A 25,319-nucleotide genomic window follows, 5' to 3' on the forward strand; every position below is an offset into this window, starting at 1 on the left:
AACATTGGAATAAACGTACAACATGGTTTTCTTAGAGCATTGTTCTGTTCTTTAACAGAAAATTGTAAAGGGTTGAAAAAGGTTTATAAAAATCTTACCTTATGGTCAAACTGATTAAGATTGGACAGATTTATCTACAAAGTTTTATTAAGAATTGTGTTTAACATCAATAGTATACTAATGCAAAAGTAATATTTAGCCAAAATTGTGTAAAACCCTTGTAATTCTGATATGACTTAGTATATGTTACCAGTGATAATTGTAATTGTTATGTTAAATTATTGTGTGCCACAAAGATAGCAAATTTCCTTGTCAATTGCATCTTTGGCCGTGGCTGCCCTAAGACTTTTTGTCATCCACAGACCATTATTGTCTTCTTTTGAACCTCTGTAAAAGATGGTTTTATAATCGCTATAGGACCCTAACAGGTGCTCTTAAATCCAGGTTTCTGATAACTTTGGAGGTTGTGACATTAGAATAGAAGAAAAAACTTTCAGGACTCTCACGGAGAGCTGAAATATTCATGAATATCAGGCAGAATAGGAGTTAATTGCATGGCCTGAACTAATAGAAGACTGAAATAATCCTTTTGTGACTTTTTGCTGAAAACATTGCTGATCCTTTGTTTTTCAGAGCCAAGAAAACTTTTCTCCTGAGCTGTTTACAGCTTTTAACAATTAAGTAAAATATACTGCTGTAAGCAAAATTTGGAGCATGTTTGTTTCTTTCTACGTGATTTCTTTAGAATTTGGAAACTATTTGTGAGTATTCTAAAGTTATGGCAATATAGTTGTTTGCATAAGTGCAATAAGAATCTGTTTCCTTTTGCAACAGGACACAATTGGAGAGACTGATTATTTTACCAAGGCTTTGACTAGAATGGTGTGCTTTCCTTTAAGGAATCAAATTTGACTTACAGAGCCAATAAAAGCCCCTTGGGAACACTGCCCTCATAGCTTGTCTACACAGTTCTTGTACAGGGTTCTTGACTTGTGGTAAGTAGAGAATGTCACTTTCTGACAGGTCCAGGAGCCTCAAGTTATCTTGGGACCTCTAGAGGAGAGGAATTTACCCAACTCATTCAGGTATTTGATAGCGCAAACCCATGGCTTGTCTTAAGGCTTTAAAAAGTCTTATCTGGGATTCCTCATGGAACAGTTTCATCAAAACCCATTTTAAAAGGAGATTATATGGCAAATAATTATTTTTACTGTATTCTATGTAAATAATCAGGCCGAGTATAATAAGACTAAAGCTTATTTTGTAAATAAGTCAGTCCTACCATAATTTGTTTTTAGTAAAAAAAAAGGGAAATTAGAGAGAGAAAAATTATGTTTCAAGAACTATGGTATACCTGTTATTAGATTCTAGTCTTATCAGTTGCTTTTGAGTTTTTTTCCCCCACAATTTAGACTGACCCTGCTTATTCCTGTGAACCAACCAGTGATCTCTGGCTGCAGCTCAGAAGAAACAAGAGGGATGGGCCATCAAGCTCCAGATGATCCTCAGTGAGGAATACCATCCTCTCAATATTCAGGAGTCACCCTTCTACAGAGGACCCCTAGAATGCTCATCAGTGGGACACAACAGAGGTGAAATTCTGCCCCTGCCTCCCTTGGACCTGGCTGAATACTGCTTTCACCAACCCATGGAGCCACCCTGCCCTGACAGCTAGCAAGAGGCCAAGACTCACAGAACAACCACCACTGCCCATCTGTCAGCAGGAGGTAGCTATAAAAGACTGATCTTTGTCCATTTTCCCCAAAGAATTGGGAGTTTTGGATGAACTCTTGATGGGGGAAGTGTTTACAGTAGGTAGTCAGGTAGACATGAACAGGATAGGAGAGGCCCCCCAACCAGGAATGTCAGGAGACCATCAGGTGATGGTCAGACAGTTGTTATACTGTCTCTCTAAAATAATAATTGGTCACAGCTGATGCCAGGGAAAGGCTGTCTCCCAATAGATAGAAACACCTGAAGCTAGTGATCAGCAGCTTCTTGATAAGATCTCAGGAGTTGGGTGAGTGGGCTCAAGCATGCACATCAAGAGGCAAAATGTTGGAGTTTAGTATATGACCTTCTTCTAGGAACACTTGACTGGTAAAGGAAGAATGCTTCAAGTGAGCCTGTGTACAACTCCAGTAAACACACTGTGCATGCAGCCCCCTCCCAAGTGCTGGCAGGCCACTGTGCGTGCAGACAGCCCACCCCAAGGTAAGAATCAGGGGAGAAGTAACACAACCCCGGAAGCCTGGCAACATATAAGACACCAAGTCAAAGGTCAAACTGGGCACTTGATCTCTCAAGTCACCTGCTTGGCCCTCTTCTAAGTGCATTTACTTTCTTTCATTCCTGCACTAAAGCTTTTTAACAAACTTTCACTCCTGTTCAAGAAGTTCCCCCAGTTTCTCACTCTGCCTTGTGCCCCTCAGTCGAATTCTTTCTTCTGAAGAGGCAAAAACTGAAGTTGCTGCAGACCCATATGGATTTGCTGTTGCTAACATACTTTGGTGCAATGTAACTCATATGTTCCCTAGTGGTAACATCTTTAGGTCTCAGATCCTGATAGGGACCAGAAAGCTCTGGAATTCTCTCTGCAACAAAAGATTACATCAGGGACAGAACTCACTCCCAGCTGAAGAGTGACTCAATTATTAGGTCGGTGCAAATGTAATTGCAGTTTTTGCATTGTTGAAATTTGCCGTTTGATATTGGAATACATTCTTAAATAAATATGCTTATGTTGGCCGGGCACGGTGGCTCACGCCTGTAATCCCAGCACTTTGGGAGGCCAAGGCAGGTGGATCACAAGGTCAGGGGATAGAGACCATCCTGGCTAACATGGTGAAACCCCATCTGTACTAAAAATACAAAACAAAATTAGCCGGGTGTGGTGGCAGGTCCCTGTAGTCCCAGCTACTCAGGAGGCTGAGGCAGGAGAATGGCATGAACCCAGGAGGCGGAGCTTGCAGTGAGCCAAGATCACACCATTGCACTCCAGCCTGGGCGACAGAGTGCGACTCCGTCTCAAAAAAAAAAAAAAAGAAAAGAAAAAAATATATATGCGCTTATGTTATATATCATTTTAATGTGCATTTCTTGCTTTGCATTTTTTTTGCTAAGGACTTGTTACTTGCTGTTTATTTTATACTTATTTTAGACTATGGAAATGGTGTTAAGACAAAAAGCAAATTTGAGTGATTTTCTTATTTGAGTTCAAAATGGGTTGTAAAGCAGTGCAGACAACTCACATCATCAGCAATGCATTTGGCCCAGGAGCTGCTAACAAATATACAGTGCAGTGGTGGTTCAAGAAGTTTTGCAAAGGAGACGAGAGCCTTGAAGATGAGGAGTGTAGTGGCCGGCCATTGGAAGTTGATGACAAATTGAGAGCAATTATCCAAGCTGATCCTCTTACAACTGCTCTAGAAGTTGCTGACCATTCTACGTTCAGCATTTGAAGCAAATTGGAAAGATGAAAAAGCTCAATAAATGGGTGCCTCATGAGCTGACTCAAAGTCAAAAAAATTATTGTTTTAAAGTGTCATCTTCTCTTATTCTATGCAACAACAGTGAACCACTATCCAGTTGAATCGTGATGTGCAATGAAAAGTGAATTTTATATGACAACCAGCAATGACCAGCTCAGTGGTTGGACTGAGGAGAAGCTCCAAAGCACTTACCATAGCCAAACTTGCACCAAAAAAAGGCCATGGTCACTGTTTGGTGGTCTGCTGGTCTGATCCACTACAGCTTTCTGAATCCTGGCAAAACCATTACTTCTGAGAAGAATGCTCAGCAAATTGATGAGATGCACTGAAAACTGCAACACCTGCAGCAGGCATCGGTCAACAGAAAAGGCCCAGTTTTCCATGACAATGTCCAACCACTCATTGCACAACCAACATTTCAGAAGTTGAATTAATTGGGCTTTGAAGTTTTGCCTCATCTGTCATATTCACCTGACCTCTCACCAACTGACTACCACTTCTTCAAGTATCTCGACAACTTTTTGCAGGGAAAACACTTCCACAACCAGCAGGATGCAGAAAATGCTTTCCAAGAGTTTGCTGAATCCTGAAGCATGGATTTTTATGCTACAGGAATAAATAAACTTATTTCTCATTGACAAAAATGTGTTGATTGTAATGGTTCCTGTTTTTATTACTAAAGATGTGTTTGAGCCTAGTTATAATGATTTAATTTAATTATTATATTATTATATTATTAATACTATGTAATTAGTCATATTCCGTATTCCAAACCCTTTCTTTGAAAACTCCTACGTTCCCTCCACAAATTGAAGAGTGGAATTGCTTTCTACTCTTCCCCTGCTAGCATGGATAATAAAGACATCTTGCTCCCTCTTATCATAACTATTATTATTTTGACTTCTTTCCACAAGCAGCAAGCAGCTGGACTCTTTTGCTGGTTATGCTTGTTAAGTGGTATGTGCAGCATTCTGCAGAATATTACTCAGACAACAAGTCCTGCACTTCCCCTAGGTTTCCTCCCAAGTTGTGGGCCTTTTCTGAAACCCTCCTCCAACCTTTCTGAATTCTGGGGCTATAAATTCCAGGAATCTTTGAGTTGTTCAGATAGAATCTGCAGTGCCTGAAATCCAGCCTGCTGCTTACTCACATCCTCATACTCAGCTGCAGACTGCCTGACAGAAGGGCTGCCAAACTGCACTCCGGACAGACAGGTGCACAGCCAGGTAAGCCTGGGCCAGCATCACACTGCCCAGGGCAGGCATGATGTGGCTCAGGCTGGGGCTGCCTTGCCTCACTGCCTTGGGTTGGGTCTATAATGACTGGAACTGCCCATCTTCACTCCTGTTTACTTTTTATGTTGATGCTCTTTCTTCCTGCCTCTATGTCTGCAGCTCAGTCTATTTCTTCTTTGATTATCAATACAAAGCTCTTGGGGCTATCAAAGTCCTTTGGACCACCCAAGTCAACCCCTTATTTTACTGTGATACAGATGGAGACAAGAGGGGAACAGACTTGTCCAAGATCACACAGCTTCTGCTGATATCTCCTTAGTGCTGATGAAAAAGAGTCAAACTGTAAAATATTTGAAGAGATTTATTCTGAGCCAAATGTGAGGACCATGACCCATGACACAGGCCCAGGAGGTCCTGAGAATATATTCCCAAGGTGGTTGGGTTGCAGCTTGATTTTATACATCTTAGGAGAACAGAAGCTACAGGCAGAGACATAAATCAATACATGTAAGGATTACATTGTTTTGGCCCAGAAAGGCAGGACATCTTGAAGTGGGGGCTTCCAGGTCACAGGTAGATTTAAAGATTTTCTGATTGGCAAGTGGTTGAAAGGGTTAAGCTCTGCCTAAAGAGTTGAGGTCAATAGAAAGAAATGTTTGTAGTTAAGATAAGGGGAGTTGTGGGAGCCAAGGTTCTTGTTACGTAGATGAAGCCTCCAGATAGTAGGCATCATAGATAATAGATTGTAAATATTTTTTATCAGACCCTAAAAGCTGCCAGACTCTTAGTTAAATCTCTCTTGGATCAGGAAAAGACCTGGAAAGAGAAGGGGATTTTCTATAGGATGTAAATTTTCCTCACAAGAGACAGCTTTGCAGGGCCATTTCAAAAAATGTCAAAGAAATGCATTTTGATGTAAAATACTTCAGTTTTTTTCAGGACCTGCTATCTGTCATGTGATGCTATACTAGAGTCAGGTTAGAATTTGGTATCTTATTGCTAAAAGTCTGTTTTCTCAGCCCTAAGATCTCCATTTTAATGTTAATGCTGGTCAGTCGTGCCTGAACTCAAAAGGGAGGAGGGTATAATGAGGCATGTCCAACCCTGTATTCCCATCATGGCCTGCACTGGTTTTTTAAGTTGACTTTGGAATGCCCTTTGCCAAGCAGAGGAGTGCTTTCAGTTGGTTGGGGAGCTTAGAATTTTATTTCCTGTTTACATTATTCTCTTTTCTGATTTTCAATATTTCTAACTCTTCCATGTCTCTCATTCTTTCTCCTCTAATCTTTGTTTTCTTCCTCTACCCCCCGACCCCTTTCCTTTTCCCTTCTCTTCTCTCTTTGGACCAGTGCTGAAGGCCATTCACCTCCAAGATGGGACTAGGTTAAGGGTGTGCTCATTCAGCTTCCCCACCCCCAAATTTGGGCATCTGAATGGATAAGCATGGAAAGGGGTATCAGAGTGGGCAGTGCCAGGCTCAGGGACCATTCTAAGCTCCCAGGACCTGTGGTCAATTCTGCTCCAGCTGACCGAGCTGACTGTTTTGGGGAAAGCATAAGTGAGTGGGGTAGGGTGAACCAGAGGCCTTGGAAGCTGCTCACTCTTCCCATCCTTCCAGGCAAAAGAGGGGCTTTGCATGGGAGGGGGAAGCAGGGGAGACAGAGGAGGCCTGACTTCATCTCTGCAGGTTGTGTACCTGCAACAGTCCAGGCAGAGTTGCCTTTCCTTACAATAGGTCAGCTTTCCTGCAAACCACATTGAGGCAAGTTCAGACAAGCAGGGCTTTGTGAGAACTGTTAGAGGCCAGAAAGGGGACAGCCAGACTTGCTGAGCTAGGAACACTTCTCACAGGTGCTGTTACTCTAGCTTTCCAGCAGGGGGCGTCCTGTCCCGACAAAAGGCGAGTCCTCTTTTTCCTGCTGTCCTCCCAGCCAAGGAGACTGGATTCCTCTCAACCTCAAAAGGGGGTTAATCTGCGCTCGCAGCAGAAGGAGAGGAGTTCCCCAGGGGGGGCATAACAATGTTCAGAATCTGGTGTCCTGTTTAGAAAAGGTAGACCAATCAGGAGCTGAAACCCCTTGTCTCCACGTAATGCAAGGCTGTAAATATGACCTTGCAGGAAGGAGAGAGGCGTGAGAGAGTAAGCGAGAGCAACAGCAGGCAGAGTGGAAGCAGCTGGGAGGAAAGAGGGAGGAGGTCTAGGACCTACAAAGATTGTTTTTAGAAATACAATATCAGAAGAGATATAAATCGGAAATCAAGGCTTCCTTCCCAAAGCAAAGCATTTGGTCGCCTGCATTTTGACACTGAGTACAGACTGATATTTAATAGACAGTTTCTTCACAATTCCTGAGCAGCACCCATTCACTTATAATTTATAGATACAGACCCCTAACTCGAAGGAACTGAGTTATGCAAGGGTTGCTAAGGAACAAGGGGAGATGCAGTAGGTAAGGCAGGGGTTGCTTAGTAACCAGGAGTCCCTTGGTGATGGAGTGGCCAGAGCATGTCTGGAACTGATGAGGGTCTGTAGACAGAGTCATCCCATGCCAGAGCCTCCTGAAAGTTCACATCTGTCGGCCCCTTGGCCCAGAGCTGCCAGAGCCTGCCTCTCTTCACCTTCCTGGCACTGTCCTGTCCCACATGAAAAGCACACTGCTAAGTCCCTGAGTGCCCTGCTAACTAACCCCTTGCTGGAACCACTCCTTCCCTCCCTCTCTCAACAGGAAGCTCATCAGATTCTTCCATTAGAGTAGGGAATGGCAGGCCAATGGGAATCCCACATAGGGGAAGGCAGGAGCCTCTGGGCTAACATGAATGTGGAGCTGGGAAATTAGGATTTGGGTGAAAGAGGGTCTCCTAGACAAGCATCCCTGGCATTTTCCAGTTCATGGTGATATATCTTCATACCTGAGTCTCCCATGCCAGATCCTCTCCCTGCCTTCACATCTGCGCATAGCTACAGAGGCACACCCTTCCCTTCTGAAGGGCCTCCTGAGGGCACAGGTCTCCACACAGCAGCCTGGATGTCTGTGGCTGGTTTAACTGGCTCAGCTCCACGGACATCCCTTCAGAGAGCTTCAATCAGCACCGGCCTGCTGGAGTCACTCAGAACTGCAGTCTGCTTTCTCAGGCATGAGCCCCCCATTCTCTGTATTCCAGGCACATAGGCATCCCTGCTCTCTCCCAAACACCCTGGACATCCACACCCTCCATTCTTCCTCTCAGCCTGTTCCCCTTGACAGGAGGATCTATCCTGTTGCTGCCCCTGTCAAAATCCTGCTCAGTCTTGCAGGTCCTATCTACCTGCAACTTTCCCAGCCTGATTAGCTCACCAGCCTTATTGAGCACTCCTGTGTTTCAAGCCCTGGGCCCCAAGAGGGAGGAGTGGAGCCTGTGTTCAAGGAACTCACATGACACTCATTACTGATCCTCTGCTTCCTGGCTAGGATACTCCATGAAAGCCCTCTGTGAACTGAATGTTTAAAATCAGAAAGTTTTGCTTATTTAAAGCAAAGCCCTTTGCATAGAACAACTTTGAGAAAGTATCTGAGATGCTGGCAAATTTTCTTCTGAGAAGGGAATTGGAGGATTTAATTTTTTGAATTAAGTTTTAAGCTGCTTGAATTTTAAAATTTACCATGAGCAGGTAATCTTTACTTTTAAACTTTTAAATTGTGAATTATAACACATACATAAAAAGTATACACATACATAGGTGATATAATGTATCTTCATGGACATCATGTAGGCATCACTTGCTTATCAAATACAACATTGCCAGCACGCTAGAAGCTCTTTAGCTTGCCCCTTCTTTTTTTTTTTTTTTTTTTTGAGACGGAGTCTCCCTCTGTCACCCAGGATGGAGTGCAGTGGTGCAGTCTTGGCTCACTGCAACCTCCAACTCCTGGGTTCAAGCAACTCTCCTGCCTCAGTCTCCCAAGTAGCTGGGACTATAGGTATGCGCCACCACACCTGGCTAATTTTTGTATTTTTAGTAGAGATGAGGTTTCACCATGTTGGCTAGGCTGGTCTCCATCTCCTGACCTCAGGTGATCCCCCTGCCTTGGCCTCCAAAGTGCTGGGATTACAGGCATGAGCCACTGTGCCTAGCCTGTTTGCACCTTCTTAATCATAACTGCCTCCCCACAGCTCTGCTGCGGAAATACCCACTCTCCTCACTTTTGTGGTGATCACTGCCCTGCATTTCTCTGTATTTTTGTCACCTGTTTGCCTTCTTAAGCAATATAGAATTGTTTTACCTGTTGTTGAAACTTGTGGACTCACATAATATGTATTCTTTTGTGTCTGACTTCTTTTACTCAACAGTATATTTTTTAAGATTCCTTTATGTTGTTCAGTGTGGCTTCAGCTCATTCATCGCCTAGTGGAAGGTGATTGGATCATGGGGGCAGATTTCCCCCTTGCTGCTCTTGTGATAGTGAGTGAGTTCTCATGAGATCTGGTTGTTTGGAAGTGTGTAGCACCTCCCCCTTTGCTCTCACTTCCTCCTGCTCCAGCTGTGTAAGTCCTGCCTGCTTCATTTCACCTTCTGCCTTAATTGTAAGTTTCCTGAGGCCTTCCCAGCCATGCTTCCTGTACAGCCTGTGGAATTGTGAGTCAATTAAACCTCTTTTCTTTATAAATTACCCAGTCTCAGGTAGTTCTTTTTTTTTTTTTTTTTTGAGACAGGGTCTTGCTCTGTCTCCCAGGCTGGAGTACAGTGGTGCAATCTCAGCTCACCACAGCCTTGACCTCCTGGGCTCAAGCAATCGTCCCATCTTAGTCTCCCGAGTAGCTGTGACTACAGGCATGCACCACCACACCCAGCTAATTTTTATAGAGACAGGGTTTCACCTTGTTGCCCAGGCTGGTCTCAAACTCCTGAGCTCAAGGGATCTGCCCACCATGGCCTTCCAAAGTACTGGGATTACAGGTGTGAGCTACCGTGCCTGGCCTCAGGTAGTTCTTTATAGCAGTGTGAAAACAAACTAATACAGACTTGTTTCCAGTTTGGAACATTCTAAGCAGGCTTCTGTGAACATGTGTGTACAGTCTCTTGGTGCACACATGACCTCCTGTCTGCAGGATGCAAGTTCCCTCTACAGAGTCAGAGATCTTTATTTTCAACTTCTCCGTATAATGCCAAATCATTTCCCAAAGTGATTGTACTTGCCCTCTACCCAGCAGTGAATGAGAGTTTCTGTTGATTTTGCTTTTTCAACTAGAAGTGAGAGGTGACAATGTGCTAGCAGCCCTTGCTCACTCTTGGTGCCTCCTCGTCCTCCACATCCACTCTGGCTGCGCTTGAGGAGCCCTTCAGCCCGCCACTGCACTGTGGGGGCCCCTCTCTGGGGCTGGCCAAGGCCAAAGCCGGCTCCCTCTGCTCGCCAGGAGGTGTGGAGGGAGAGGCGCCGGCAGGAGCCCACACTGTACAGGGCACTCACCAGCCAGCAGGGGCTCCGTGGGCCGGCCAGTGCCAGCTGGGCTTGACTGGGGGATGAGCTCCCTCTGGGCTGCTGGAGTGCCTGGGCTAGGTGCCGCAAAGTCCCGCAGTGCGTGCCATTGAGAGGTGAAGCCGGCTGGGCTTCTGGGTCCAGTGGGGACCTGGAGAACTTTTCTGTCTAGCTAAAGGTTTGTAAATGCACCAATCAGCACTCTGTGTCTAGCTAAAGGTTTGTAAATGCACCCATCAGCACTCTGTGTCTAGCTAAAGGTTTGTAAATGCACCAATCAGCAATCTGTGTCTAGCCAATCTGGTGGGGACTTGGAGAACTTTTGTGTCTAGCTAAAGGATTGTAAATGCACCAATCAGCACTCTGTGTCTAGCTAAAGGTTTGTAAATGCACCAATCAGCACTCTGTCAAAATGGACCAATCAGCTCTCTGTAAAACAGACCAATCAGCTCTCTGTAAAATGGACCAATCAGCTCTCTGTAAAATGGACCAATCAGCAGGATGTGGGTGTGGCCAGTTAAGGGAATAAAAGCAGGCTGCCTGAGCCGGCAGTGGCAACCTGCTCTGGTTCCCTTCCATGCTGTGGAAGCTTTGTTCTTTTGGTCTTCACGATAAATCTTGCTGCTGCTCACTCGTTGGGTCCGTGCTGCCTTTAAGAGCTGTAACACTCACCGCGAAGGTCTGCAACTTCACTCCTGGGGCCAGCAAGACCACGAATCCACTGAGAGGAATGAACAATTCTGGACACACCATCTTTAAGAACCGTAATACTCACCGCAAGGGTCTGCAACTTCATTCTTGAAGTCAGTGAGGCCAAAAACCCACCAATTCTGGACGCATTTTGGTGACCTTGAAGAGACTATCACCTATCATGAAGTGGTGAGAATATTGCCAAGCAGTGAGACTATCGCCAAGTGGTGAGACCATCACCAAGCGGTGAGACTATCACCTATCGCCAAGTGGTGAGTACCATCAGATCCCTTTCATTTGCTATTCTGTCCTATTTTTCATTAAAATTCGGTGGCTAAATACTGGGCACTGTTGGCCAGTTAGAAGTGACTAACGCAGCCGCTGGACTAAAAACGTGGGTGTCAGGCTTTCTGGGAAAGGGATCTCTAACAACCTCTGGCTCTGCGGAGTTGGGAATGTTGGTTTGCCTGGAACCAGCTTCCGCTTTTCCTGTACTTCTGGGCTGAGCTGAGGGTCAACAGAGAGGAAAGCCATTCAGCTCCGGAGTCCCCACAACAAGTTGTTTGACCCTGCAGCCATGAGCGGAACTCTCAAAGGCATGTTGCCCAAGTGAGACTCACCTATCTATCCTATCGATCCTGACCCTTGCTCCCTGGGTCCTAATGCCTGCCAGACAAACTTCCTCTCTCCTCTCTTCTCCAAGTCTAGTCCCGCTTCTGAAAAACCACTCCCTGTCTCTGGTGCTTTTCTAGTTTTTCTTATAAGAATGATTTCTAGTAAAAATTTCAGGACTCTGTTACTTTCTTTAGGCACCTGGGCTCACCAATCAGAAAGACATAATTTTTGCCCAAAGCCCAGTTGTAGGGGGAAACTATCTGGAATTTTAGGATCCCTCCTCAGATAAGCAGGTCTAACAAAAGCTATTCCTGAAGCTAGGATATGGGGAGCCTCAGCAATTGTATCCTTACTATTCATATAAGTGAGGACAAAAGGTGTCACTCTTCAACCCTGGAGACCCCTTCCCTCCCTCAGGTTATGGCCCTCTACTTCATTTTTGGGGCATAACATCTTTATAGGACATGGGTAAGTTCCCAATACTAACAGGAGAATGCTTAGGACTCTAACAGGTTTTTGAGAATGCGTCGGTAAGGGCCACTAAATCCGATTTTTCTGGGTCCTCATGGTCTAGGAGGACAAGCAAGGGTGCAGCGCTCTGTGTCTAGCTAATCAGGTGGGGACTTGGAGAACTTTTGTGTCTAGCAAAAGGATTGTAAATGCACCAATCAGCACTCTGTCTCTAGCTAAAGGTTTGTAAACACAGCAATCAGCACTCCGTCAAAATGGACCAATCAGCTCTCTGTAAAATGGACCAATCAGTAGGATGTGGACAGGGCCAGATAAAGGAATAAAAGCAGGCCACCCGAGCCAGCAGCAGCAACCTGCTTGAGTCCCCTTCCACACTGTGGAAGTTTTGTTCTTTCGCTCTTCGCAATAAATCTTGCTTCACTGCTGCTCACTCTTTGGGTCCGTGCTGCCTTTAAGAGCTGTAACACTCACCACGAAGGTCTGCAACTTCACTCCTGAGGCCAGTGAGACCACAAACCCTCCAGAAGGAATGAACAACTCCAGACGCACTGCCTTTAAGAGCTGTAACACTCACTGCGAAGGTCTGCAGCTTCACTCCTGAAGCCAGCAAGACCACTAACCCACTGGGAGGAATGAACAACTCCGGACAGGAGGAATGAACAACTCTGGACACCCCATCTTTAAGAACTGTAACACTCATTGTGAGGGTCCATGGCTTCATTCTTGAAATGAGCGAGACAAAGAACCCACCAATTCCAGACACAGAAGCAGTTAATTAATAACTGGTATAATTATTTGTTGGTGCCTGGCATCTCATTTAACTGGGAAGCTGCATGGGTGGAGTCCAGGGCTGAGTCTGTGGTTTACTAAGGTGTCCCCACCTCTACTGCCCAGTGCTTGACACATTGCCAGTGCTCAATGTTTGCTATGCAATGAATGGAAAAATCACCCTTGTCTAATGAATGTTGAGTCTCACATTTTAATTTGTGAATAATTTCCCCAGTTTTATAGCTTAGGAGTTTTCATGGATTGCTTTTCTGACCTGAGGTTCACATGTTTGAAATTTACCCTAACCAGCCTGACTCTCTGCCACTTTCTGTTGCTGGCCTTGTCTGTCTGGAGGAAGGAGGAGGGTAGATTACCTTCATGCTCACTGAGGCATCAGTGATAAGTGAAATTGATTCTTTCCCCCAGGCCTGATTCAGCAAGAAGCATCTCAGACACCAACCACTATGCTGTCAGCAGTGGCCCGGGGCTACTGGGGCTGGTTTCATCCCTGTGCTAGGCTTTCTGTGAGGATGAGCAGCACTGGGATAGACGGGAAGGGCGTCCTGGCTAACCGGGTAGCCGTGGTCACGGGGTCCACCAGTGGGTGAGTGCTGGATTGCCCATGGGTCCTGGCCCCTCACAGGGTCCTTGTGGCTTCCACAAGGACTCAGGGTTTTAAAGCAAGACCCAGCCTCATTTGCTGATTTCCAGAGCTGGGTAGAGGAAGGACAGTGGAGAGAGGCTGAGGCTGACTTTTGCCCTCCATCTCTGCATTCAGGATTGGCTTTGCCATCGCCCGACGTCTGGCCCGGGACGGGGCCCACATGGTCATCAGCAGCCGGAAGCAGCAGAACGTGGACTGGGCCATGGCCAAGCTGCAGGGGGAGGGGCTGAGCGTGGCGGGCATTGTGTGCCACGTGGGGAAGGCTGAGGACCGGGAGCAGCTGGTGGCCAAGGTGAGGGGGCAGGCGGTGGAAGGACACAGAGAGGGGAACATGCAGAACCTTTCCTTCACTGCTTGGCCCTTGTGGGATGGGTCTAGAATATGTCCTGAGACCATGACTGCACCCAGGCTGCCCAAGCTAACCTCGCTACCCAGAAGGTCCCTCAGGAAAGTGACCTGTTCGTGAGAGGACCCTCACCCCACCCCCAGGCCCTGGGAGAATCACTGTGGAGGAGGAGTCTGAAGGGGTGAGGGAGGTCCCCAGAGGGACTCCTGGAGCAGACCTTCCTCTCTGTGCCTGGCCCCAGGAGCCTGCCCTTGGGACACCTAGGTCATTTTCCTTTAGGAGCTCTGCAAGTTTTGCCTGAAGGCCTTATGACCTGGGCTGCCCGGGGAGGGAGAGTCCTCCTCAGGCCATCTCCACACTCATCCAATCCCCTCTCCGCAGGCCCTGGAGCACTGTGGGGGCGTCGACTTCCTGGTGTGCAGTGCAGGGGTCAACCCTCTGGTGGGGAGCACTCTGGGGACCAGTGAGCAGATCTGGGACAAGGTGAGAGGCCTCCCCTGGGGAGGCGGCTGAGGGCCTGATGCCAGCTCTGCACTGGGCTCCAGCATGCCTGTGCCCACCAAGACTCTCTGTTTCCCTCCAGAGGTTATGGGAGAAGCAGGCCCTGGGTGGTAGTCCTGCCTGGCCAGCTGTCTCCCAAAATGTGCCCGGATGCTACTTTCTGGCTTGTTGGCTCTTAAATCTGGCCCCCACACTTTCTGCTTTGTTTTCTCTTCTCATCACTTTTTCATGTAATCATTCAGCAGATATTTATTGCTGTCTGCCAGGCACCACCATTCCAGGCTCTGGGGATACAGCTGTGAATGGTTAGTCAGAGTCTCTCTGTAAGAGTCAAACATTTCTGTATGGTACACCCTTTTGTAGGGGAAGATACGGATACTGTGTTTTTCTTTGGTGACCTGTGCCTGTTGCGGAGACTGTCTCTCCTAGAAGGGGGCTCCTCACTGAGTCCCACACAAACTTGCCGACAGGACCAGATCCAGCCATCAGCATTCCGGGGGCTTAGACATCCCAGCCTGCTGCAAGTCCATTCAAGGATTCTGCCACCTTGTCCACAAGGGACCGGGAGAGACCTTGTAAAATGCCTTGAAGCTCATCTTGGGCCTAGTTGTTCCCCAGTGACTTCTGTTCCCTTCACTCTCATGTTTTGTTTCCTGTTCTCTCTGCCAGAATGCATCGTGATGAATCTCATTCTTTCTGCTATTGTGAGCATTCACCACTCTGCCCTAAGCACTGGGTCAAAGTGTTTCCTGCCTTCTGGCCTTAGTGTGTTCTGCCTTCCCTAGATCCTGCACTCTCACTTGCCAACATCATCTTCAGGCTGGCCCCTCCCTTCTATCTGCCCTTGGCTGGGTGCCCTCGGCTACATCCTCAGAGATGATCTGAAATTTGAGCTCCCTGCAGCCCCTGCTGAGCAGCTTCCCCAGGCTCTTTAGCTATGTTGTTAATGCCTCCAAAGGATCATTTGTGATTTTATAGCTGGGATTTTATTGCTGACAGTCTCCTAACCCTCCTGAATCATTTTGCTGTTTAGTGTCTCAGTTCACAGGATCATGACTCTTTTTCTCGAAACTGTTTGCAGTCCTTCCTCCTGAAGCTGAGGGCAGATGCCAACAATCTGACCTTACTTTCTCTGATTCTCCCCTGTTCTCCAAGGACTTGGCCTTCAGTGAGCAATTCTGTACCACTGGACAGAAATCATTGATGACTCATCCCCAATCACATCTGCCATCACCTCAGAGGTGAAATTGTCACAAAATGAGTTTAGAATTTACCAGATGCTCTGCTTTCAACTAAATGTGTTTTCAGTAGGTGTCCTGTAAGGAGAATTCCTTACCACTCATCTTATTCTTGAGCCAGTTTTGAGGCCATCTCCAGGCAGACCCCCCTTCTTTCCAGCAGGTTGGGAAACCTCTAATCTGTCAAACTACCAAAACCACATCACCTCCATCCTTCTCCAGCGACTCCAGCGTGTGCCCTCTTTCAGGCTCATGGATAGTTCTCTGCTCAGAACTACTTGGCACACTGATCTACTCTCTCTTACTTTCTAATGGGGCAGTTTTCTTCATCAAGGGAGGGAGTCTCACCTTTTCTTTGGCTTGGTTTTTGTTCCTGAGTCCAGGAGGGGTCTTACCTCAGCCCCTCACTCAGCCTGATGCACATGGAGTATTGGACAGATATCCTGTGGGCTGATTGGGGTCTGTTTTGACCAGGAAACCCTTACAGCTAACCTAATCCTCAATTCCTTCTTATTAGGGACCTCAGGGTGGTACCCACTTCTGACATCTGGACCACTTCTTGCAGTCATTGGGGGTCATCCCCCACACTGGTAACCTGTCATCAAATGGGCCACAGCAACATTCAGCTTAAGTATTTCTCCTTCCCACATCCAAGGGATTGAGTGGGCGTGAGATTGGGGGGTGGAAAAAACAGTGAACAGTCCTGGTGAGTTGCAGATGTGGTCTCATTCCCTAGAGATGCAGGATGCAGCTGACCTGAATCAGGACAGATCCCTGCAGGAGGGACTCCTGGTGCCATGTCAGTCCCACCTGGCACTGCCCTAGCTCCCAGGCTCCGCCTCTGCATCTTTCCTTGCTACTTCCTCTTTCACTTCTCCCCTGTTCCCAGACCCACCAGACAGAGCTTCCAGAGTGTCAGGACATGTGTGACTTAGCCCAGATTCAGACTTTAGTCACAAGCAGGATCAGCATAGACATCTAGCTCCCAGCATGGCAATTCTCTGTTGTGTCTCCCTGTTTGTATTGGCTGCAGGAAAGCTCAGAGCCAAGTCTGCGATAAGCTGGTGTGTGTAGGCCCTTACAGCCTGCATTTTTATGACCAAATAATAGAATAAATGCTCAGTCCTTATCACATGCTGTGAACTGTAGGCACCAACCTCACTCTAGCTTTTTCTTATTTTTCTACACTGATTTTTCCTTTTCTCCATTTCTTCACACATAGTACCTATTTGATTTATTTTATGCTGTTGCATTGTGAGTATGCCTTAAATTCTATGGGGACAAGGTAAGAGGACAAGCAAATGAAAGCTCAGAGAGACAAAAAAGGCTCTTCCAGAAATCTCCCTTGCTTCTAGCACCTGCTTCCCCTCCATCAGGCTGTCTTCAGTCTTTCTCCAGAGGCCTCTGCTTACAGTGTGTTGTTGTTTTCTTTTTAAGAGACAGGGTCTCACTCTGTCACCCAGGCTGGAGTGCAGTGGCATGATCATGGCACACCGCAGCTTCAAACTCCTGGGCTTAAGGGATCCTCCTGCCTTAGCCTCCTGAGTAGCTAGGATTATAGGTGTGCACCACCACACCAGGCCAATTATTTAAAAATCTTGTAGAGACAAGGTCTCACTATGTTGCTCAGGCTGGTCTTGAACTTTTGGCCTTGAGTAATCCTCCCACCTTGGCCTCCTAAAGTGCTGAGATTACAGGCATGACCCACTGCCCCCAATCCCCATTTTCTTTAAACGTCCTGAACATTTCCTTCCTCGTGTCAGTCCTGAACAATTCACATTTTCAGGGCTCTGCTCACAGGCCTGTGACTTAGCCTGCCTGCCTATGAAACCATTAGCAAATTGGAAATGCCTCTTGCACCGGTCAGAAGGGGGATTGGTTTCTCTTATATGCACATAAATTGGGTCTACTGCACAAATTACAGGGCTCCAAGTGTCTTATGAGAGCGGGACTTGGGCTGACCATGTCTCTCTGCCCTCACCCATGCTCTGCTCTGATTTCAGATCCTAAGTGTGAACGTGAAGTCCCCAGCCCTGCTGCTGAGCCAGTTGCTGCCCTACATGGAGAACAGGTACGGCAGGGCGGGGGTGGGGACCAGTCGGAGTTGGGGACCTGAGGTGGGCACAGAAATACAGTCGGTAGCACAGCCAGTAGTGGGTAGAGGACAGAAGAGGTCTGGGATCTCCACATCCCTCATCTTCTTGTCCTGCCTCCCCATCTGTGTGGCTGCCATTCCCAATTCCAGTGGCTGCAGGATGAGAGTAGTATTCCAGGGGCCCAGGCATAGCCTCCTTGGCCTTGACATCAGCAGGTTTGGGACAAGGCTATGCTTTAACTCCTTGACCTTGTGGGCTGGTCATTGTCACCTTACCTGCTCTCTGTTCTTACCAACTTAAAACCAATGACAGGGTTAGCCCCATTCCTCTCCATAGGAAAAAGCCTGTCCCAGACCCCTCCTCATGCCTGCGCTTGGTCTCCAGGGACCCTGCCTGTGTTCCAGGTCCTGCAGATCTGACTGTACTCCTCACAGACACACCCTTAGGAACTGGCCAGGGGCTGTCTTCAGTAGAAGGAAAGTTCCTGACTGTCACTTCTGGTCTCCCTTACCCCATCTGCTCCTTAGAGGTTGCTCATTGATAGGCACTCACCATCAGCCTTGGGTGCCTCTTCACAAAGCCCACCCTGCCCTCTCCTTCAAGCACCTGGCAAGAGAGGAAGCAGAGGATAAGGGTTCTGAGCATGGACATCGTATTTATGAGAAATAGGCATGGAATCCCAGCTCTGCCGTGTATTGGCTGGTACTAAACCTTTCTGAGCCTCAGTTTTCTGAACTCTGAGATGGGGATAGTAATAGGACCTGTGTTGCTTCTGTGAGGGTTGCATCATTTAATGAACTCATGATAGTGTCACCATCAGTGGTAAGCTCTTAAATTCAGCTTCTCTTGTGTTTGTCTTGTCTCAGGAGGGATGCTGTCATCCTGGTCTCTTCCATTGCAGCTTATAATCCAGTAGTGGTAAGTGCTTGGTCCTTGTGCTCCTGAGTGGTATAGGGTGAGGGGCAACTTTGTTCTTTTCCTCAGAGCCTTACAGACAAAGTGCCTGGGACAGACCCCCACCATCCTCCTGCTGCCCTGGGCTAAGCTTGTCTCCATGTGGGTGGGAGGGCTGCTGGGCCTGTGAGATCCCTGTAGGTGAGAAATCCAACTGATGCTTTCCCCCACTCTCCCATATCCTAATCACTCTGTCAATTCCCTTCCCAGGCGCTGGGTGTCTACAATGTCAGCAAGACAGCGCTGCTGGGTCTCACTAGAACACTGGCATTGGAGCTGGCCCCCAAGGACATCCGGGTAAACTGCGTGGTTCCAGGAATTATCAAAACTGACTTCAGCAAAGTGGTGAGGATTGGGTGTGTCTTCCATCTCCTAGTCTGGCTCAGTGGGAACCCTTCCCAGTGAATAAGGGATCAAGGGGTGACTGAATCCTTAGGTCAGCATGCCTATGACTGAGGTCCTCATTGTTCTCTGAACTCAGCCATGGTGCAGTCCATCCATCCTGAAAAGATGCTCCTTCTTTTGAGAAGGGCAAAGCTGCCCTAGGTGTTCTGCCTGGTGGCCTTCCCGGGGCCCTGCCCATCTTCTTGTTTTAGTAGCACTGACTCCTTCATTTCTTCCCTTTGCCCAGTTTTATGGGAATGAGCCTTTCTGGAAGAACTTCAAGGAACATCATCAGCTGCAGAGGCAAGTGGGGTTTGGAGATTTGGTGGTCCATGTGTGGCTAGGCAGGGGCAGTTGAGTCTATTGCAAGAGCAGACCCCTCCCTGTCATCTGGCCATTGTTTTTGCTGAAATCTGGAGTCCACATGGCCCTGGAGGGTGCAAGTAGCCCTGCTGCATCCACCTTGTTCCCCATGGAGCCCACTCCCACCTGTCATCCGTGAGCCCCAGAGCAGCAGAATCAGAGTACAAGATGCTTGACGCTGTGTCCTTCTTCCATCCAGGATTGGGGAGTCAGAGGACTGTGCAGGAATCGTGTCCTTCCTGTGCTCTCCAGATGCCAGCTACATCAACGGGGAGAACATTGCGGTGGCAGGCTACTCCACTCGGCTCTGAGAGGAGTGGGGGCGGCTGCGTAGCTGTGGTCTCAGGCCCAGGAGCCTGAGAGGGTGTCTAGGTGATCATTTGGATCTGGAGGCAGAGTCTGCCATTCTGCCAGACTAGCAATTTGGGGGCTTACTCATGCTAGGCTTGAGGAAGAAGAAAAACGCTTCAGTATTCTCCTTAGGACTTATCTGCTTGTAGATTTGGCTGATCCAATTAACATGTGGGGTTCTTGGTGTGGGTCTGGGGAGCTGAAGGATTTTATGGAGCTGGTGCTTTGGAGGAATCTTAAGGGAAAGGAGTAGAAGCTCAGGCCTTTGAAGGATTTCAGCTCCTCCTCTCTGTAATTTGTGCTTTAAGCATTTTTTTCCTAAAATAAACTCAAATTTATCCTCAAGTCTGGAAGCATCTGTCAAGGGTAGAGCCCAGGGCAGCATGGTGGGAAGAGGCCTCTACCGCCAGCTGCCCTGAGCTCGTCGCAGACACACAGAGGTGGGAGTGAGTGTGCTGCCTTGCAGAAGGCTTTGTGTGTGCTCCATTATCTGAACTGGGCCTGCTGGGGGCTCAGCAAGGTGGTGGTGGGTGACAGTGGAAAGATTCTGGGGTTCTCCCAGGGGTCCTCCAGGCTAGTACTTCTTAATGTTTTCTGGGCCACACAGGCCTTTGAGAACCCAGAGAAAACAGTTATACCGAATCTTGTGCATAATTCCAGTTAGAGGAGAGTAGTCAGAGCTGAAGTTCCTCTTGGGGTGAACACATGGCTTTCTCAGAAAAGGCCCTATGTATTGTCCTGAGTCATATTCGGGGGCACCACCCTCTGTGTATGCATACTGAGGCTCAGCACGGTGGAGGGGGAACAGTGGTCCTCGAGTCATCCGTGGCCCTGAGCACCACTCTTGCCACCCATAAATGTTGTCCTGAACCAGTCCAGAGGGAGGAACTGAGACAAGGCTTCCAAGCTGACCCCCGGCCTTGGTCTCATGGAAGCCCTTCAGCAACACCTCCTCTCCACACCAGCCGGGGACGGGTCCTTGTGGTGTGAATAGTTCAATTACAAAAGCATTTGTGTATCTTACTACAAGCTATGCATTGTGCCAGGCACCCTGGAGAACACAAACGTAAATAAGACCAAACCTCCCTCCAGTTCCTTCAGTGTGGTGGGAAAACAGAAGGTAGAATAGTCATCAGAAAATGAGGCAGAACATGTTTATTCATTTGATACATTTATTGACTATCACTCTGTGCCAAGCACTGTTCTAGGAGCTTAGGGTATAGCAATGAACAAAACAAAATTTGCTGCCCTATGAGCTCACATGCTAGTCAGGAGAAACTACAATAAATAACAAACTATATTATATATAGTGTTACTAGGTACAGAATAAAAAAGATAAGGAGTAGGGCAGAGGAGTTGAGGGTGTGGGGGTTGTGGGCAAGCCAGGGTAGGCACATCATATGCAAAGCATCACAGGACCATGGAGGACCATGGCTTCCAGTGAGGCTGGTGGAGGTGCCATTGGAGCTGAGACCTACTCATTAAACATAAGAACAAATTGGGTTGCAGGAATGCTGTCTTTCAGTGGGAAGGCCAGGATCTGAACAGGTGGGACGGTTAATGGTGAAGGGATAAATGGACCTCTGGAATCCTCAAGACATGGGAAGTAATATTATAGTAATGGACAAGACCAGAGTCCGGATGTGTTTTTGGCCCTCCAGATCCACTCCCCACCCTTCTCTGCCCTGCGTGGTGCCGGGCTGACCTCTGTACTGTATCATGGAGGCTCCCTTGCCCTCAGGCTTCCACTCAGGGTTAGAACTGGGGAGGGCACGTGTTTCCCTGGCCCCCTCCCTGAAGGCAGTGTCTGTGTCCACCTATGACTATGGCTCCTATGAGGCCACCCCCACCCCCCAATCACCAACTGGCTCCCTGCTTGGTCCCTTCAGGCTAGGAATGACTGTTGCTGGTTCCTGGTGCTTCACTACCCTTTGCTGGTTCCTTTAATCTTGCCCACCTATTATTCCTTCATTTCATTCTCTTTAACTCCTTTGAATGTGGCCTGACAAGGAAGCCACAGCCAGGTCAGGGTGGGGCAACCCTGATAGGTTTAACTATTGAAATCTTTCTAACTACCCCCAGCCAGACTGCCCTGGCCTCTTCCTTGGGTTCCTCTGGGCATTCCTATGACTCAGCAGCCAAAGGGTGAAGGGGTGACACAGCAGACTTGCCTCCTTTGTGGCCCAGGCCCTGCAGTAGAGAAAGAGCAAATGCAAGCAGATCTCTGGAGGTGCCAGGGACCTGCCTGAGATCCCCTGGGCATCACCTCCCTCCTCCTGGCCTTCTACAGCCAGGCTCCCGCTCCTTTCCAGGAACTCCATGGAAAGGAAGAGGAACAGTCACTTGGAGGTGAGCGGTGATTTCTCACTGGATCAGAGACCACTTTTTACAGCTCCCCAATGTCCCTACTTCCAAAACTATTTCTGGATGTTGAGGGGGGAGGGTCTTCTGGCTGAGCAGTGCCTGGCCCTGCCCGCTGCTCCTTCTCTTCCCACTAAGTTCTTTCTTTCCTCCTTCCTCATGGAATTGGGCCACCTCCAGCTCCTGTGCTGGGCCTCCCTAAATCCAGCTTTCCCTGCCTGGACATCTGTGCCATATCCAGGCTGCCCACTCTGGAAGGTGGGCACTACCATGCATCAGCCTCAGGCCACCCATCTCCATGGGCAGCTGAAGGAATGCATTCTTATGGAAGCACACCCCTCAGCCTGGGTTCTCCAGAAAGCAGAGCCAGATGTCAAGACTTCTGTGGCTTCTAGAGGAAGACAGGAAGAGCCAGAATTCAAATGTGGTCTTCTTTCTGTAGCCCTCCATGAGTCTTGCTGTGAGTGGCATCGTCACTGCTTGGAGTAAGTCCCCTGGTGGAGTCCTTGCCCCAAACCTGCCCTGACTGGGAAGTAAGATTTGGAGCCTCAGTTTCTGAGAAATGGGGGTCCCCCAAAATCCTTCCTGACTTCAAGGTGTGTGATTCTCATCTAATATTATTTGGTTGACAGCCCTCCCTCATTGAGCAAATAAGTGTGAATCCCTCCTATGGCAGTGTGCGGTGGGCATCCCAGGGTCCCAAGGGAGATTTGAACCAGCTACTGGGCTAGGTGCAACTTAGAAAGCATCAGGGCAGAACAGAAGAGTGTCTGAGTTACCCAGAGCCCCATACAGTTTCCAGTGGGTGAATTTATAGTGGAATCTGGCAACATAGACACATGGTTTTTCTAGCCAAACTCAGCAACTCTGGATTGAGGATGGAGGAAAATGGATAACGAGGTCTTCCTGGGTTTGGGACATGTCCAGGCCACAGTTCAGTGCCAGGATGTCACCTGACGTGGCCCAGTGGAGGGATCCCAGTACGGGGGATCGTGGGGATACAAATTCTTCAGTGACCCAAAAGCATAAGGTCTCAGCACTGAGGCTTCAGTCAGTGTGGGGAAGGTTCTACGACCTGGATGAGCTGGGGAGACAGAGCAAGGTGTAGTAGGAGATGCAGCAGGCAATGGGAGGCCAAATTCTCCAGGTGAGAATCCCAGGCCCAGAGAGGTGACTCACTCAAAGGTTCTGCAGCTCTGGAACAGCCAAGGCAGTGAATACGGTCCTGCCACTCTAGCTTCAGCACCATGACCTTCTCCTCCACTTTCAGGGGCTGAGCGCAGTGAAAGTAACCAGGTAAGATGGGACAATGTAGGCTTGCAGGAGAGAGACTGAGAGTGGAGAGATTGGCTGCAGAGAGGCTGGTGGAACCGCAGTTCGAAAGCAGGGCAGGGGATTGATCCCTGTCCTCCCTGCAATGAGAGTAGGGAAAGCTTTGACTTCCTAGGTAAGAGCAGAGAGATGTCACCAAGACAGAAAGCCCCATTTCTGTACACAGTGGGGAGAACAGGACTTTGCACACAGCCAAGCAATGCTCAAAGGGGGGATTTGGAGTCCTGGTGACATGTGTTTTTGTGTGTGTGCAAGTGTGTGTGTGTCATGTGTGTGTGTGGTACAGTAGGGCTGACCTTAGCAAGGGGAAGGCGTTGGAGAAAGTGCAGGTGAGGATGTGGGAGGTGTGGAGGGGGATTTGCACTTGATTTATGGCTCTTGCCTCTTCCTTTGTTGAAATACTCATCCTGGGTCCAAGCTGAGCCAAGCCTTGTGGAGTGAGGAGTGGGGGACAGACAGAAGGGAAGGCCTTTGTGCTCTGACTCAGCTCCTCCACCCTGCCATGCTCCTTAGGCTGTCCGGTGCCTCACAGCCCCCTAAGTGGACAGAGTGCAGTGTCTCGTGGCCTAACTGGGTAGGGTGAGGACAAGGGCTGGGACTGGTTGAGTCTCCCATCTCCTTCTCCCATAGTCTTTCTCAGGCCAAGTTTCCAGCACAGGGGCTATGGGTTGTGCATAACCATGCACATGTGCTTCCTTGGGATAAATCACCTCAGTATTTATTTGGTTTCCAGTAGCCTTGGGCAGTACTGAGACTATTACCTGGGCTAATCAATGAGAAACAACAAACAAAACAACAGCCATAGGGTTTCTGCTGGCTTGGAAGTGTCTGGGAGCTGGGCAGGAGGAAGAAATGGAACCCTGGAAGTGATGGGGCAGTGAGTGGGACTGATGAGTTTACAGCTCTTCAGGTGTGGGCAGAGTGCCTTAGGATGGGTCAGACTCTGGGGGCTGGAGTCAGAATAGCAGACTCTCCATTTTGGGAGCACTTTGTTGACTACTTGTACATTTCGGGTTAATTCCCTTATCTCTGATCTCTTAAGAGAAAAGAGAAAAAGGCCCAGGGCTATGGGGGAATTCTAGAGTGTGCAGGATGGCCACAGATAAGTATTCTGGTAAACTGGGGTGATGGCATTCCAGCCCGAGGTTTCTCTGTCTGTTGACTCCCCAGGCAACCCATGCTTGTTTGGATATTATCCCCACCCCTTGGAGTAAAAAGTGGTACAAGCTGCAACCCCTGTTTCTGCTTTTTCCAGACCACTGTGTGGTTGGGGGAGATCCTGTTGTCCACTGCAATGTAGCACTCACCTCGGCACTGCGTATCTCCAGCTGTCCCTGCTCATGTTCCGCTTGTGAGGCTGGGCTCGCCCAGCAGGAGGGAGGTCAGGGCAGTGCCAGGGTGAGGAACCCAGTGCTAAATTGTAACAGACGATGTGGTCCCAGGGTGGCTTGAGACAGTGTGGCTGTAGCTGAAGAGTAGAACGTGAGGTTTTACGGAGGCTTGGTTCTGTGTGGTCAGGTGAGAACAGAAATGGGTGCATGCCTGAGGCAGTGTGTATTCACTGTTGACTCCAGCAGCAAATATCCTGGATTAGATTTTACCAAGAAGATGAGTTGTCCGTCCAAAGCAAATGGTCCCTTTGGTCAATTATATAGTGGGGGTAAGCACTGGCTGACTGACAAAGTGAAAGAGTGACAGGAGTAGGATGGAAATGGAGGAAAGGAGTGATCACAGGTCAAGGTTCAGAATGAAGGCCACAAGCCACAGTATGCCTCATGCTTCCTCGTGTGTAGGGCTGGGAGAGTGTGTCGAGGCAGGTGGAGGAACCTGAAGGAGCGGTGCAGGCCATGACTATTTTGTGTGCCCTGGATGGCTGGACTCAAGTTTAGAGTTTCTGTCCCTTTAGCCCTTGAAGGCTAAAAGATGCTGTCCCCTATGCAGGCAGCATTCTTATGAATCCTAGTGAGTAAAATGACTCCCCTTGCTGATCATTTTATCTGTGA

General features: G+C 48.3%; 1 protein-coding gene and 1 long non-coding RNA gene across 5 annotated transcripts in view; both read left to right on the forward strand.

Annotated features, from left to right (window-relative positions):
* LOC100977394 (uncharacterized) overlaps positions 1–4,346 on the forward strand; it is a 44,592-nt gene extending 40,246 nt beyond the window's left edge. Inside the window, exons 5-8 of the long non-coding RNA XR_008620819.1 lie at positions 1,024–1,085; positions 1,445–1,727; positions 2,088–2,214; positions 3,161–4,346. This is a non-coding gene — a long non-coding RNA (uncharacterized LOC100977394). The remainder of the gene's footprint in view (positions 1–1,023; positions 1,086–1,444; positions 1,728–2,087; positions 2,215–3,160) is intronic.
* A 250-nt stretch (positions 4,347–4,596) lies between these two features.
* On the forward strand, positions 4,597–19,968 carry LOC100976049 (dehydrogenase/reductase SDR family member 2, mitochondrial). 4 transcript variants are annotated; one of them, XM_055097231.2, is made up of 9 exons: positions 7,222–8,375; positions 13,153–13,330; positions 13,505–13,682; positions 14,118–14,219; positions 17,479–17,546; positions 18,438–18,489; positions 18,736–18,870; positions 19,157–19,212; positions 19,472–19,962. In XM_055097231.2, exons 2-9 carry the CDS (start codon positions 13,191–13,193, stop codon positions 19,581–19,583), a joined length of 843 nt encoding a protein of 280 aa, XP_054953206.1. In that variant the 5' UTR covers positions 7,222–8,375; positions 13,153–13,190; the 3' UTR covers positions 19,584–19,962. The 4 variants fall into 4 exon arrangements, with proteins under 4 accessions (XP_057155669.1, XP_054953206.1, XP_008958393.1 ...); XM_003808080.5 differs by lacking the exon at positions 7,222–8,375 and adding an exon at positions 10,447–11,144 and having other exon boundaries at positions 19,472–19,968; XM_008960145.5 differs by lacking the exon at positions 14,118–14,219 and having other exon boundaries at positions 7,224–11,144.
* Positions 19,969–25,319: the final 5,351 nt, after the last annotated feature.

This window comes from Pan paniscus, chromosome 15 (genome assembly GCF_029289425.2).
Source record: "Pan paniscus chromosome 15, NHGRI_mPanPan1-v2.0_pri, whole genome shotgun sequence".
Taxonomy (NCBI): domain Eukaryota; kingdom Metazoa; phylum Chordata; class Mammalia; order Primates; family Hominidae; genus Pan; species Pan paniscus.

Bases quoted from the DNA above. Each gene is read 5' to 3' on its own strand.
- LOC100976049 (XM_055097231.2), top strand. From the start codon at position 13,191: ATGCTGTCAGCAGTGGCCCGGGGCTACTGGGGCTGGTTTCATCCCTGT. The intron at 18,490-18,735 runs GTAAGTGCTTGG...TTCCCTTCCCAG, and splicing joins CAGCTTATAATCCAGTAGTG to GCGCTGGGTGTCTACAATGT. The intron at 19,213-19,471 runs GCAAGTGGGGTT...TCTTCCATCCAG, and splicing joins GAACATCATCAGCTGCAGAG to GATTGGGGAGTCAGAGGACT.